Here is a 16,685-nt window from a genome sequence, read left to right on the forward strand (position 1 = left end):
AAAAAGATATTCAAAGTACCACATGGAATTCCTGCTGGCTGATAGAAAGGCATCCTTGGAGAGTTGAAATAAATTTTAAAAGAAGAAAAAAACTATTTAAATCTGCAAAAGAGTAAGATGATTATTCCTCTTCTAGAACCCTTTTGACAAACCCCTACATTTTCAAAGAGTTACATGGGATTTAGCCAGACATTGACTTCAATGTGAGCTGCATTGCTAAACTACATGCAGTCCTTTGGAAATTTAGGGTTTGGTGTTTGTTATAAGTCAGACAATGGTTTGATTTAAGTTGACAGAGTTTGAAGAATGAACAAACATAGGCACTTTGTTGCAAAAATACTAATCTCTAAGTAGTACACTACTCAGCCAGGGATAACCAGAAAGAAGAAAAAATAAACATCCTATTTAAAATGAAGTTTGGAAATTTGAGTGTCATTTGAAACCATAAGGACAAATGTGAATACTCGGGCAGGGCCATCATGATACCCCAAGGATGGGTTTTTGAGAATATTCTCCTAAAAACTTTTCCTCTTTGGTACTGCATGATACATTACCAAGACAATTTCTATTCAGAACTTGTCCTGTTTACAACCCATATTACAAAAAGTTATATTACCATTGTCATCTCTTAGCAGCATGAACGATACAATTTCATATTCATAATATGGCTATTTTATATTGCAGCTTTATGAAAATCTATAGATATCAATGTCTGCTTTTAATGGATCTTGCTGAAATCCTGCTGCCTGGGAAGTTGTGCTGTACTGTTATGGAATTATCACAGAGCCTCATCTGACAATTATGATATCATATCAGGAAAATATGACTTTTAAAATATAGTAGAAAACTTTTGCAGCATCATGACCAATCATATTTTAGTTCAGAAATAAAAACTAAGGTCTATATGTGATAATTAGTTGAGTTACTTGAGTTGCAACAATCCCTCTATCCCACCCAAGGCTGGCTGTCAGTGTCAGTGAAATTGAATGTCAAATCGAAAAACTCTAAAGCTATTTCTCCATATTAGAAAATCACTAGCAAATCACATCTTCCTGCCCTACTGGCAAGATAAGCAAAATTAGCATCTACCCCTCTCCTGGTTTTGTCAAACTGTTTACATGGATGTGAGACTGGTCACATACTGGACCTCCGCATAAGGGGATTTTTATCTCTAATGCCAACATCCAATTATCTTTGACCTCTTTATAGCAATTGGTATGGTTAATTACTGACTCTCCCTTCTTTTGCTTCTTTGTTCTTTTTTTTCTTTCCCTATGCTCATGTCCCTTTATCTAGAGCTCCATCTACTCCTTAAATACCTCTATGATGGTTAGAGGTACTCCTGGCTTGTTTTTAAAAAGTCCTTCATAACGACCTTTCTGGGTGAGTTCCCCTCCCCCTCTGTTCTTCAAGTCCATGGCTTTAATTTTTACCCATGTACTCTTCATTCCAGCGCACTTTCCTGAGGTCTAGCCACCATTTTAGATGATTTATTGCCTGGCTAAATATTTCATAGACATTTCAAAATAAACTTGTCCCCAAATGAAATTATTACCTTCTTCCCAGTGTTCATCCCCTAAACAAACAATAAACAATCAAACAAGTCTGTTTCATACCTGTGTCTCTACCTGAAGCGATTGATACCAACACCCACTGCAATACTGAAAGTACAAATCTGGGATTCATTTTTTCTTGAATATAAATCTGGTCATGCGATTCTATTAGTTCCATGGTTTCTCATTACCTAAAATAAACTGTCAAAACTTCTTGTGTGTCAATCAAGGCATTCCCTGGTCTCTGTATATATTTTCTAGCTTCCTTTCTTGCCACTTGTCCTCTAGCGATCCGGGATCCACTCTACTTGCAACTTCAGTCATTATATTTGTAACATAAGCTTTTAGCACCTTATAAATGACCTTCCTCTCTTGTCACACCTTCCCTTTGCACCAGCATATCTCTGTCTGCCCTGTGGAGTCTTCCTCAACTTCTAAGACTCAGCTGAAGAACATTCTCCCATTTGATGTTTCCCCCATACATAGACATTGATACTTGCCCTCTGAGAATAGTTAGGTGCCTCCCTTTTCTGTTCACATAGAGCTGTGTCCATATATTATAAAACATTCATTATATATAATAATTGTGGTGTATGTCTATCTCCCTTACTTTACTCCTAGTTCCAGGACAGTAGATAAACTTGTTCATTCACCTTCATATTTCCAGAATTTAACAGTGACTGTTCCATGGAGATGCTCTATACAGTATTTTGTTCTATTGAGAGCATATTTGGAGCGGCCACGTATACCTGGATATATTCCAAGATAGTTGATTGGCACAAACTATGACTTGGGTCCCATGGTAAATTTCCCTTCCATGGGAATTGGGGCTGCTCCTTGACCCAGTTTGTGTGTAGTTTTCTGCAACCTACTTCAGTACTTTTCTTCCTTTCAAACTGATATTCAACTCTTGATATTCAAGAGTTTATTGTCAACTCCATGATTCTAGAAGAATAAACCTTCGGGTAAAGTGTTAAATTACTCATTTAGGAATATGGATTTAGCTGGCTTTGAATTTCATAAAGATTCATAGACGGATTCCCCCAAAGATGAGCTATTCAGTCTTAATCTAAGAATACAAGAACTATCTACTAGATAAGACTGAGAGTCTATTCAGCCCAATATTCTAATACATTGCTAACTTCTTTAATTTGCAGCATACTTCTCCATAAAAAACTGACAGGATTCTTTCCATATACCCAAATGCAGATTACAGATTGTTTTAGTTCACTTTGGCTACTATAACAAAATGTCATACAATAGAAATTTATTCTCCCTAAGTTCTGGAGGTTTTAAGTCTAAGATCAGGGTGCCAGCAAGGTCAGGTTCTGGTGAAGGTCCTCTTCCTGGCTTGCAGAGGGCTGCCTTTTGACTGTACACTCACCTAAACTTTCCTTTCTGAATGTTCATGGAAAGAGAACTCTGATGTCTCTTCCTGTATTTATCAGGGCATTGATCTCATCATAAGGGTCTCAATCTCATGACCTCATCTAAATCTAATCACCTAAAGTTTTCACATCTATCATCTCACTGAGGCTAGAGCATCACCATATAAACTCTGGGGGGACACAAATAATCCATGATATGGATTAAAACACTTTTCTGTTGGTACTTTAAAAATCCATCAGCAGGGCAAATGCTGACTCCAAATACTGTTCTCCTAATAATTTGTCTTTGTTGCTTTTTATACATGGGTATTAAAATAATTGGTATTTTAACAAGCAAGATGTTACTACTTTTTATTATCTCTGATATATTCCCCAAAACATGAATCTCCCTTTATTGCTTACTTTTCATATATGTTTATCCACATTTCTCAACTGTTATAGTGAAGGCAAACAATATAAGGTCTCTCTCTTTAAAGTTAAAAAAAAAAAAAAGCTGGGCTCTTGGTGCTTTTGGCAATTTTGTTCTAACACAAGTAGCACCCAGATTGTAATTCTGATAAGTATTTCAGTTCTTTCTTGAAAAATTAAATTCACAAAACAATTGATTATCAGTTATAAATGGCAAAAACACCATCTGGTTTTCAAAATTGGTTAAATCCATGCAGCAAGGGGAAAAATAGTTGGAACTTGTAGTTGGCGAGGAGTTCTAGTCCATGGAGCAGAAAATGACGAGCTTTACTATGAGAAAGCCAGAGTAGTCATAACTTGTACTTAGCGGCTGTGGGAATTTGATACGTTCTTCACATGTTCCATATGTTAAATCACTTGGCGACATCGTTAGTGTGAAAGAGCTGGGGGTGGGAGAGGAGCATGGCTAGTGGATAGAGTAGCAACAGCTTAATCCTAAATTCTCACCTCTGATTATTTCTATGGAGATCCCAATGCTAAAGGTGTGCCAGGACTCAGTTTCTGTACCTGGGAAATTGGATGTGTGTGTTCCTTAATCTTATGGCACAGGTGGCGTTTCTGCGGAAATTTCTAAAGCTATTTGCATTCCTTTAGTGAGGTAAGTCATACAGCATTAGCATTTCCTATAGAAATGTCCCATGTTGTTCTTTGCCAACTGGAAATTTGAGTAGGTGTTCACTTGATGTGCCAAGAGAATGAAGAGAGATGAAAACACTCCACATCTTCCAATGTCCCCATACTGTGTTCTGAGTGTGGGAGGAATGGGGCCTGGCTAGATTCTCTTGGAGATTCAGCCTCACGAGGAATGATTTTCCTTAGGAGTATATTGCAATTCTGTTATTTTAAAAAATGTTTCTGGGTTGCTGGCGTATTTTCACCTTATGTTAAAAATATAACTATCCTTTGCTTATTATTCATACATTGTAATGCGAAATTTATTCATTCACTTAACAGATACTTATTGAGGCCTATTGGTTAATTGCACAGGCTCTATCTGCAACTTAGAAACTGTGAGCTCAGGGTTGTTGCTTAATCTTTCTACCATGTTTAAAAAAAATAAAATAGGAGATAATAATAGTATGCACCTTGGAGATTGTTCCAAGGATTAAATGAGATTTTGCATGCAAAATACTAAAAAGAACTCAATAAATACAAGAATAGTAGTAATAATAACAGCAAATATTACTATTACTGTGTTCTAGGCCCTGTGCTAGTGTTCCTGGCACATAAGACCTGATTTTATAGTTTCCACATCACTTTCAGCATATGTATATATGCCCTCAAATTTTTAATTCTGATTTTGACAGGACTCTGCTTTGCATCATTTCTGATCTAGGCGGCTTCATATCCAGAGGTGATAAAGCATAGGTAAGATTTGCAGTCTGGACACTTGCATTAGGGCATTTGCAGACCTGGTGACCATGTGGTGTTGGTTTCCTGCCTCATGTGCTGCGATTTGCCTGCTGGAACTCTCCCCACTTCTGGAGGACTGCCTGCAGTTCCTGCATCCGGGCCTGTAATTACAGAGCAGAATATCCAGAGCTGGGAAGACAGGGCAGTATCGAAATTAGTTTATGCATAATGGATAATAGGAGGCTGTTTGAAAGTGTAACTCATTTGGTGGGTTGGCAGATCATGACTTCGTTTTTTATATATTTTATTATTTATTTATTCTTTTTTTTTAGCAAAAGGAGGACAGAGGGCTAGAGAAGTCACTGGGTGCAGCTTTTCTAGACTACAGCGCAGATTTAGCAATTTACATTCAGTAATCTCTTGGTCATTTAGCCACAGATAATTTGTCATGGTTTGTTTTAGCTGTTGTGATATTGATATTTATTATGCAAATTGTATTTCCTACATCTTATTGTTCTGCATTCTATGAATACTTAAATTATTATAAACCTTTTCACTTAATATGGCTCGTCCTTCAATTTGATGCTTGAGCAACAGAGGGTCAGAGCGCACACGATCTTCTAGAGGGGAAGAAAATAAGTAATTAAAAAGCAGACAAACAAGAGAGCCGGCTACTTGGTTGGAAAGAAAACAAAGGTAATTTGAGGGAGGGAGAGTGAGACCAAAGATGCAAGTCACTTCAGCAGGAGAACCTCTCCCAGAGACCCGGGAAGCTGAAAGCACCTGTTGGTGTCCAGTGGCTTTAGGAAGGTTTGGGGGAGTAAAGGAGGAGGGAGTGGGTTTGAGTCTTGAGGGAGGAAATGGTAGACCCTTCCTTCTCAGCATGCCCCCTACTCCACACCAGCCTTCCCCCTGAAGCCTTGACAGGGTAGAATTTTTGTTGTGAGCGTTTAATCTTAAATATATTTCACATATGCCACAAATATATTAAACACACACACATACATATACATATTAAAACCAGGGAGGAGACCCTTAACAAGCTGGGGAGCCTGAGTGTACCCTCCTCATTGTACCTTTCTCGAGAATATACCGTAATGACACAGACTCGAAAATCCCAGAACCAGACTCCACGGTTCCAGTCTCTGAACTATCCCCAAGTCCGCCGCTAGGTTGTTGAACAGGCTCTCCCGCTCCGCCGGACGTGCAAAGCACGCATGCACTTCTCCCAGATTGTTTTGTCAATCCGGGGACCTGCATTCTCACTCTCTACTCCCGCACAGCCCGGTCTCCCAAAGATCTATTCCTTCGTGCAAGGTGAGTGACGGAAATTTGCAATGACTGGTTTCCAGGCCAGATGCACACGAAGTACCGGGCAGAGGAACCTCCTAGGGAGGTTCTCCAGTCGACGGTTTGATACGTACAGCGATCGCTGTAAACATTCCTAATAAAGGTGTTCGGGAAGCTAGACCCGCCCCCTGGAGCCTGAACCCCCACACTCCAAGCGCCCTAGAGAACACTTTTTCCTTGATCTGGGGAAAGCGAAGACCGATTTTAACATAAACATATTTGCATACGCCCCTCCCCTTGGCCCCGCCCCTAGGTGGCGCGGGCGCGCCGCCGAACGCCAGCGCCAGGGGGCGGGGTGGGGGAGGGGGCGAGTCCTTCGAGAGCCGGGTTGGGCTCGCGTCGCTGTGATTGGCCTGTTCGGACTCCGCCTTCAGTGCATGTAATTAGCATCTCATTAGTTGTCCGCTCGGGCTCGGGAGGCAGCCACTGCCGCCAGTCTGAGGCAGGTGCCCGACATGGCGAGTGCTGTGCTGCCGAGCGGATCCCAGTGTGCGGCGGCAGCGGCTGTGGCGGCGGCGGCGGCGCCTCCAGGGCTTCGGCTCCGGCTTCTGCTGTTGCTCCTCTCCTCAGCGGCTCTGATCCCCACAGGTAGGTGTTGGTACCGGCCAGTTGGCCCCGAAACCTCCCCAGGCACCCCAGTAGCCGTAGCCATGGAGGGGGGAAACGTTTCCATGACAACCTCCCCCCATTTCCTAAATCCGAAGCGGAGGGAGTGTGGAGAGAAAACTCCACGGCTGAGATGGAAGGGGCTGAGGGAATCGCTGCTCCCCTTCCCTGCCCGGCGGGTTATGAATGAGAGCCCTCAGGGATGGCTGCACCCACACCTTTTCTCCCTGGCTTGGCGCGAGGTGCGGAGTGGAGTGAGACTGGGGGGCCGGGGGCTAGAGAGTATGGGGGAAGGGGAGGGATCGAAGGCACCCCCAAACCTTCCGGACCCTCTTAAACTCGCTGATGTCCCCGCAACTTGCAGGTCCTCTGGTCTCCCAGGGCTGCCGGTTTGCCCCCACCTCTCCATTAAGCAACTCCCCCCCCCCCCGCGCCCGACTTCTCCATCCCCCAAGCTTCCCTATGGCTGACTACCCGCCGCCTCCGGCGTGATTCCTTGCGGGTTCCCAGGACACCTCAGACTTGTCTGTTCTCCGCTCCCCGCGCTCTGCCTCTCTGCGGTCCCCGAACTGCACGTCTCTAGTGTTTCCCTCCGGCCCATCGCAGCCCCTCCGCCCCCTCGGCTAGGCTGCGGGTCTTCTTGGCCCGGATCCAGGCAGGGAAAGTTCCCCGGCCCGGCCCCACGGCGGGGGGCGGTCGCTGTCGCCGCCTCTGCGGGAAGGCGCGGGGAGCCCGCATCCCACTCGCGCCACGGCGTCCTCCGCCACGAGTGGGGACACCGGATTTCCCGGCAGCTCGTCCTTTCGGCGGCCGGAGGGTGGTGGAGGGCGCGTTCGCGGCCTCTGCGTCCAGGCGGGCTCTCTGTGGGCCTCCGGGCACCCCCTCGTGGAGAGCAGTCTTGGGAATTTGCCCAGGGGCGGCTCTGCATGCCTGGCGCCTTCCCTGAAGACACCGTGCGCTCGGCAGGAGCTCCATGTGTGGCTGCCCGTGTGCCGGGCGCGTTGGCGCGGTCGGGAAAGAAGAGGGCAGTGTTTGCATTTGCTAACAAAAGGGAACCGGAGCTTTTCCCCAGCGGAGAGGCTGGTCGTGCTGCACCCTTGCTTCCCTTCCCGCCGCCTCTTCGCGCTCGGCAGCGGCGCGGCGTCCCCGCGCCCCTGGCCGCCTGCTGTGGGCTCCCTGCGGGCGCCGGGACTGAGTGGCTTCCGGCTACGGGGGGCGGGCGGCGGTGCATGAGGGGATGCAGTATGGCTATGCGCCTGCAAAGCCCCTCCTTGCAGCTCGAGAGCTGCAGGACCCGGAGCAACAAGTGGCGGAGGACGCCGAGAGCTCAACCCCCACCTGCGGAGCCCCTGGCCCGGGCGGGCTCAGCGCCTTTTTGCTTGGGCTGTGCCTTTTGTTTACACGCTAGAGGACACACAGTTATGTAAACACCGCAGGAGACACGCTGTAGGAAATGGGGATATCTGGGGGTACTGGGCTTTGTATTTGGGGGATGGCCAGTTGGTACTTTTCCCCAAAACAGGCTTACAGAGGATCTCTGCTTGGAGAGTATATCGGGCCGTAGGGGTGAGAGTCTGGCAGCGGCTTCATTCCCAGCGTTGGGGGATTTTTTCTTCCCTGCCATCGTCAGTCTTCGGATGTTGTTTATATGTTTTCCTCTGTGAATCCTTAATTTATGAGTTTCAAGATAATTGGGTTCAGCCGATGCCGGGTATGGTTACAACTTCATTTCAGGTGATGCCACTGACTAGAGGGGTTCGATAAAATGTTCCTGAAAAAGATCCCTCGTGCTGCTGCATTGTAAAAAGCGCCAGTGTCAGTTAAACGTGAGCGTGAGTAAAGGCTCGGTAACTGGCGCATAATAGAGGCAACAATAGACTTGTATTAGCTGCAAAAAAAGGGGGGGGGGAAGCGCTGGTCGGGGATATTGCCTGAAAACGGGAGCCATGCAATGCCTCTTGGCAGCAGAACTGGATTAGATTAGGCTTCCCATGTCAAGCCTGCTCATTGAAGGCACCGGGTAGTAACAACAGTACTATATTTGTAACTATCTCGCGGTGAGAAGTTGCCTTCCCGGCGAGGGATATGTGCTGACTTAGAAAGGAGCGGTCTGATACTCAACTGTGCATGTCAAAGCTACATGAAAATTCTGTTGCCAGTTACCATGGAAGCAGCTTCTTGCTCTTGTGTACATCCCTGTTTGTACTCTGTTTATCAGATTGTGTTCAAATTAGAAAGTAATTGGGTTTGATTTGTAGTGAGGGGACTTTCTTTAATTTTTTATGCGTGTTTTTTTTTTTTTTTTTGCTTTAGGTTTGATAGGGGGATATTGGCCCAACCCTAAATCCCATATTCTGATGGTAAATTTCAGGTGGACGCCTAGGGGACTTTTCTTCCTCAGATTTGTTAATGTGATCTGAGAAGCTCCTGATTCCCACTTCCAGGATTAAAGAAACCTGTTGGTGCTGTCTTTGAACTTCATTAGGCTTGTTTCATTTACATCCTTGCTAGGAAAGAGAACTCCAGCCATTAAGCACTGAGTCCTGATTCTTTTTCCCCTGTGAGTGAAGCCATCTATCCCTCTAGAGAAAATCTCCCATCCCTCCTGGTGGTGTTTGGATGAAATGGATGTTCATGAAATGCAGCCAGAATGGTATTGCCTAAGCAGTGTTAATTATTCCTGTTACATTAAAGTGCATGCATGATGTTTTGGATCCTGAATGAACCAGTGGTAGATCACCCTCTCTTACCTTTTTTGGGGATTAGAGAAGATGGCTGATGGGTGGGAGATTTGTGGTGGTGACGGGAAGTCAGGGGCTGAGTTTTGCTTGCCGCAGCCTGTTGGGGCTTGCATCCCAGGGACAGGGACTTTGCAAAAGTGCCGCCCTGCTATTGTTGCCTTTCCCTGCATCAAATTGAATAGCCGCAGGAGGGACTTGCACTTGCCTGTGATAGCTTTGATAAAATATCCCTCATTAATGCCACTTTATATTTACAGTGTGTCACTGGAGACGCACAAGGCTTCATTTAGTGACTTGTGTGACGAGACAAGCTTGCATTATTTGCCTGGGACATTTTGGAGGAACAAGAGACCCATTGAGCAATCTTTTGAAATGAACAAATACGAAAAGGGGGGGAATAAAAGAGCAGGCAGCTCTCTGGAACAAAGAGCTTTATTCATATGGATGTTGTACATGCTTTATCCAGTTTTCCCCAGTGGCCCTCCTGGTAAAGGGGAGTGGGACAGGGAAGACGCCAATAGGCAGGACACTTTCCCTTCCTCTCTGGCTTCCTGACTTCATATTCTTATTGGAGTTGGTGCCTGACTCATTGCCTGCTTCGCTTTCCACTCCCTCAAAAATTCCAGAAGGTAACCGGTTTCTGGGTTCCAAAGGGAAAATCTTAACACTCCTCCCCACAAAATTTCATCAGACGATAGTGCTAGCTACCTGTTGAGATTGATGATCATTGTAAGATATATTGGTTGAAGGGAAAGAGCTGTCACTTTTCTATGACATGTGTCAAGAGGTGGTTGATAGTGAATGTCAGATTGGTAAGATGTCTTGCAATTATAACATTAGCTGTACTATATTTATTTTTGAAGAAATGCTGTAAAAGCTAAAATCCAGAATTTTTATTATCATTAATGATGTTTTGGAGTTTTTGTGACTTTTCCCCACACCTGGTACATTTTAACCTCATATGTAAATGACTTTTTATTACTACTTACCCTACTTTGCTAAATTACTTTTTAGGTTTTGAAAATTGATATTACTATGAATATACACGGTCTCATTCTTGTTGGGTTTCTGTATGTTACATTTTAACGCCTTATTTTTCATTTAGAATTTACATTTAAAAATTGTGTGTGCGTTTGCTATTAACAGAAGTCCTGTTTTCATTTGGGGGAATTTCTTAAATGAGGCCAAACTAATTGATACTGTGATTTGAATGGAAAGTGACCAGCATAAGAAAAAATTTGTAAGAAATAAATTCAAAGGATTAAAATGCTGTCTATCTTTCTTGGGAAGAATAGTACTGACCATAATGCTGGGCATTTTTAACAGAAAATCCAGCACAGAAAGGAGAAATCACACAGCGACATCTGTTGCAGAATTGAAAATTTGCTGCTTTGAGTTGGAAGCAATTAGTCCTTGTATAAGCACCTAATGGTATCAGTGTATGTGTGTACTGATACAAATATGTATATGCACATACTTATATATGCATATAGACACAATATACAAAAACTCACCACATACAATATTCATGTTCACATTAAAAATTATTGAATAGAAAATATAACCTTTTCTATTGCATACGTCCTTTTCAAAAATATTAGAGATTCGTGTAATTCTGGAGTTTTTGAAAGGGAAAGGTATTAGAAATCATCTGTGGTTTCAAAATGAGACAGCCAAAGCCCAGAGAAGTAGGGACCTTGTTCACAGCTGAACCTAAGCTGGATTAACTACAGATTCTGGATGGAGACAGATCCCTTAATGTCCAGCCAGTGGACCTTTTGTTAAACCTCCTGGCAGGGATGCCCAGTTAGAAATATGGATCGGAGGAGGATGCTACTTTGGCTAAAAATATTTTGTATTCCAAAGGCAGCAAGATTAATTGTTGTTTTAGGTAATAAACCCATAGATCAGAAGGAATGACCTCTGGGAAGAATGGACCAGATCTTGGTAATGTTGTCTTTGGTGTTGACAAATGATTCTGAAACCTCTGGACTTTATTTGGCAGCCACTATGCAAATGTCGTCCAAAGCACCTTCATAGGGGAGAACACCAGGCTTGTATTGCTATAATAAGTCAGATACATAAAAAGTAGGATTCACAAGACTCAGGTTTCCATCTTAAAATTTTTATTTGTCTTTTAAGGATTAATTTTAACAGTAGAACTGGTTCCATATAACTAATGAAAAAAGGAATTGTTCTTAAGTTTAAGAACAAGAACATAATTTGATTTTCTTAGCAGGGGCTCTTTCTTTGTCATCAGAAAAAGAGCTGAAAAAGAATTTTGATAAATCATTGTTTTTGCAAGATGACCTTTTTACATTGTCTATATTTTCTCTTTTTTTCCATTTTATTATGGAAAATTTCAAATATATCCAAAAGTGGAAAGAATGCCATATTTAGCCCTATATGTAAATCACCCGGTGTCAATAGTTATCCCACCCCTGGTCAATCTATCCCTTCTGTGCTTCCTCCTTGTCTTCATTATTTCAAATAGACACTGGACATCCTATAATTTCTTCCACAATTATTTCAAGCTGATTCTTTAAGATACAGCTCCCCCCACCTCATAATCATAGTATCATTATCTGAATATACATATTCTCAACTGGATATACAGAATTTTTGCCCTACCTTTGCTTTTCTGAAAAAGGCAGAATGAAGGGTTGTCACAGTGGGTAACGGCAAAGCAGAAACCAGAGAAACCAGAGCACGATTACTGCTTGTTGCGAGACCTTTCCTTTGGTTTAGTTTATTTTGAGCGAGGTTGTGTTTGGATCTGATGAGATGAATTTTATTGTTGTATAAACATGGTTGTGTAAATATGCAGTAATTGTAGCTACCCCAACTGTGGCTTGCACCCTTGGTGAGATTGGCCATTTCCAGTTGTTCCCATAATGAGTACCCTCCATCTAAGAACTTATATAGGAAGGCTTATTTTAGTTAGATGGCTGGGAGAAACCCTGTTCATATATTTATCTTCATAGGCCTCCATGGTATAAAAGTCTTTGCATTTTGTGAATATATTGCTTAAAAGAAAAATGTCTTCCCATTTCTAACTGGCTAAGTGCTAATTTCAGCCTATTTTCTGATCAAAAATGGTTTCTTTGGTGTGGGGAACCCTTACAAGAAGCTGTAAGTATTTGGACCATATTTTGGTGGGTTGAGGGTGAGGGGTGATAGGGAAAGAAAAGGTTGCTATCTTTACTTCAAAATATTTGCCCCATTAATTTAAAATACAAATTTTAAATTTCAGCTAGAAATGTTGGAATACATCAGTGTTAATTTTTAAACTTTTTGGTTTTCCAAAATAGATTGGTTCCATTTTCCAAGGTTCGTGAAATGTGAGAGATTTTTTATTTTTATTTTTTTAAAGAGGCTCTTTCTCAAATGTTTTATTTAATGCAGGCTATAAATCTGAAGCATTTGTTTTTTGGTTTCTAGCCAAACAGGTAATTACACACGAGATGCTTTTGAGGGGGGTCTTAGAGGCCCTGACCAGGTGAAAACCCGCCTCCTGAGCTGGCTACCGCACAAGAAATGCACAAAGGAATTCGTACATTCACAGTTTGGGGAGCACTACCAAAATGGAATAAAAAGCCTTTGTTTGGAAACCATCAATGAAGGAAGGAACCCACTGGAATGTTTGTAATTACAAGTGGCACCTCCTTGTTTAGATTTCAGAAGCCACAGTTTCTTTTTCAGAGATTTAAATTGCAGGCTGGAGCCAGCAGCTGCTGTTGTGGTTAATGGGCAGTTTCTCTTTGAAGATCTTCCAGTGCTGGTCCTCAGAAGCTTTGGTGCAGTTGCCCATGATCTAGGGTTAGTAAAAAGGGAGATGGCTGGGCACGGTAGTGCACGCTTATAATCCCCAGTGGCTCTGGAGACTGAGCAAAAGGATCACAAGTTCGAGGTCAGCCTCATCAACTTAGTGAGACCCTATCTCAAAATAAAAAATAAAAAGGGCTGGGGATGTGGCTTAGTAGTTAAGCACTCCAAGGTTCAATCCCCAGTATCTTAAAAAAAAAAAAAAAAAGGAAATGTAGGTGTTTATATACATGCATGGCCAAAAATGCTGTGTGGCCTTTAAGGCTGAGAGGAAGCAATCTCTAACAAAACCTGTTTTGACTGACAGGTGTCTTGAGCGAGATGATTATCTAAGAGAGAGGTGGAGCAGGAAAACTTCTTATCTTTTAGTACATGTTTTACTGGAATATAGTTATTTGACCCAACATTTTGGTCTATATATTTCAGAAATGTTAAATAGACTTGAAATGAAAGTGCTGTGATATATATTTAAATGCTACTCGGTGTTTGAAGTTGATATTCCAGTGACATATGGACTTTTAAAAATGCCTACAATAAGTATCTTCCTCTCGGCTGACTTCCTTGGGAAGGTAGGCTCTAATTCCTCTTCAGCTGCCCAGCACTGGAGGGCAGTGTCAAATTGGAAGTAAGTTATGCCATCTTTGGAGGTGGGGGAAAATCTGCCTGAGAACAAAGGGTTCACTAGCTCCATCTCTCCATTGTCTCTACCATATCTTCACTTGGCTGGGATTAACCTGAAAGTTAACATGTCAAAAATGGAATCTTTTATCTTTCTGCCATAGGTATCAGCTTTCCTCAAAGTCTCCATTATTGTGAATGACACCATCATCATCCTAGTTTCCAAGGTCCCTAAATTTGGAGTCTTTTTTTTTTTTTCTCCTCTTTAGCTTTCTCTTTTTTTCTCCACTATATTCTCCGGCATCCTCAGTGCCCTTTACGAACCACGTTTTATGAGCAGAAGCTTCCTAGCTAAATCCCCCACTCCAGCCTTTCACTGCTAGCCAGAAAGAGCTCAGGTCTACCCACGGCAGTTTCTGTTTCTTTTCAGGACAGGATCATAATATTTGCCTTTCAGAAACACAATATAAAATTCTTACTTCTTGCCTCAGCTTCAAAATCTGTACTGTTTTGTCTTTAGGTGGTTCCTTCTTCAATTGCTCTAGAATTTCCTCTCTAATTGCCCTCATTTCTTATTACTTTTCAGCCCAATCCTGATGGGACTGGAAGACTGATGATTCTCCAGTGAAATTGAGGAAGAAAGTGGTCTACCCATCAGCCTTCAGCTGGTTGCCGTTGCATAAAACTACTGTTTTTATCTTTAACTGTCTGTCTTGGTTTATAGGTGAATGACAGCTGATTCTCTTTGCCTACTTTGAGAATAAATACCTTCCTGTTGCATCTTCCATTTTAACTAACACATACTTAATCTAAAATATACTTCCATGTAGATATTTCTTTTTCTTCTTGACAGGTACATACATGAGTGTATTTCTTTATGCTGAGTCAAAACGTGTCAAAATAATGACCATGTTTTTAATGGAAATTTTAAATTTCAGAATGTTGAAAATGTATAGGAGCTATTTGGTAGAACCTGTTTGAATGTGGGGATTTATTACAGCCTGAAAATGGTATAATTGACTTAACAAATTACAAGCTGGAAAAGGAAGATTTTCAGACAAAAAGGGAAGTTGTTCAGACATAGGAAGACTTTTTAAGGGTTAAAGTCAAAGTCACAGGACCTCATATGGAGCTGCTGACTTGACATGAGATTAGCTCCTCTGCAAATGACCCAGGAGATGCCACCTAAAGTGGTGTATTGATGCATATGTCTGGGATTTTGTAGGTACAGAGAAAACCTACCTGGAGAAATGGCAGGTCTTTATTAGCTAGTATTTGGCTTTGGGATCAGTATTGCCTAACTAAACAGTCATGCCAACATTGGGGCATGTCTATGAATTTGGTTGTATATTGGTAGATAATAGAGAGTGACTTATCATTGACCTAAGAAACAAAAAAATGAGATGAAACTGAGTGTGGTGGCACCTGCCTGTCATCCCAGCTATTCACGAGCCTGCTGTAAGAGGATCATGAATTTGAGGCCAGCCTCACCAGCTTAGTGAGACCCTCTGTCAAGATAATATAATGTGGGCTGGGGATGTAGCTCTCACCTAGCATGTGCAAAGCCTGAACCTAATACCAAAAATGAAAAAAAAAATAAATAAAAAGGAAACAAAAAGATGGAACCTTCGTCTTTCAGTCTGACTGCTAAACTTGTTATTTTAAGGATCGTTTCAAAGCTTTTATTTGGTGTTACTATCTGCCATAATTCTTCCTTTCTTCATTTTCTGGAGTCCTTCCTCTTCAGAGTTCAGTTCTTGCTAGTAGAATAAGATTATACAGCATGATAGTACAATGATATAAGAATGTTATGGTTTTAGAGTATTTGGGGACAGTTTTGGGAGTAGGTTCTATGTCCAAATGTGGTTATGTATTTGGCTTTTTACTGAATTAAATACACCTGTGATTAACCAAGCCACCCAGACTTCACAAATCATCAGCTTGCTTCTCTCTTTGGAATAAAAGGAACATTGCCTCATTTCTCTTGCAGAAGCCGTTATTTAAACAATGGAAACTTCAAAGATAGGGAGGAAAAAAAAAACAAGTTAATTTAGTACTAAATTACTGCTCAAATGGTTTTATCTCTTAAAAGGTTCAAGTAGAGATTAGCTTAAATGACACTGAATTTCACTTTTCCTTGTGCCTATCTTCTGAGCACATGTCCTTGTGAAGAGGCCTCTGTCCTTTTTCTTTAGTTTTGTTAGTAATCGTGGGAATGTTAGTTGCTGTTTCATTTCCCTTTCCTAAAGCAAATCTCTCCATCACTAAGCCAGGTTGGCAAGTGGAATACTGTTTATACAGAGTAGTAAAGCATATGCTTTACTTAAGAATTAAGAACAGCAAAAACAACCTACCTACGTATGGACCAGAAAAATAAAATCATACATACATAAGTAGGAAGCATTATCTATCACTTATGTTAAAACAGTCACTGCCTAGTGGTGGTGGGGTTATGTCTCTATACATAATCACATTTATAAATCCCTCACATGTTAGAGAATATGAAGAAATACTATATTGAAAGGATTAATTTAGGATGTACTCAATCGGCTCTAAGGTGAAATGGAAGAATAAAGTGGCAGAGATCCCGCTGGAGTTGAATATCTTTGAAAGTGAGTGGAATAATCTAGTGACCTTGGAAAAATGTACAGAGATTATAAATCTACCTGTTGGGTCTTTTTTTTTTTTTTTTAAACACAGAGGACCTTATTATTCTACTCAGATTTTTCTAGCTTGTTATCATATTTAATAAAGAAATGGTATTTCTATAGTTAATCCATACA

General features: G+C 41.9%; 1 protein-coding gene across 4 annotated transcripts in view; it reads left to right on the top strand.

The window, feature by feature from the left end:
- Positions 1-6,532: 6,532 nt before the first annotated feature.
- The window catches only part of CADM1 (cell adhesion molecule 1), a 312,863-nt gene continuing 302,710 nt past the window's right edge, over positions 6,533-16,685 (top strand). For all 4 annotated transcript variants that reach the window (XM_081281657.1, XM_081281658.1, XM_081281659.1 and 1 more), the window contains exon 1: positions 6,533-6,700. In XM_081281657.1, the coding sequence (XP_081137783.1) occupies positions 6,568-6,700 (133 nt within the window). In that variant the 5' untranslated portion in view covers positions 6,533-6,567. The remainder of the gene's footprint in view (positions 6,701-16,685) is intronic.

This window comes from Spermophilus citellus (assembly GCF_964194105.1).
Source record: "Spermophilus citellus genome assembly, chromosome: 2".
NCBI classification, from domain to species: domain Eukaryota; kingdom Metazoa; phylum Chordata; class Mammalia; order Rodentia; family Sciuridae; genus Spermophilus; species Spermophilus citellus.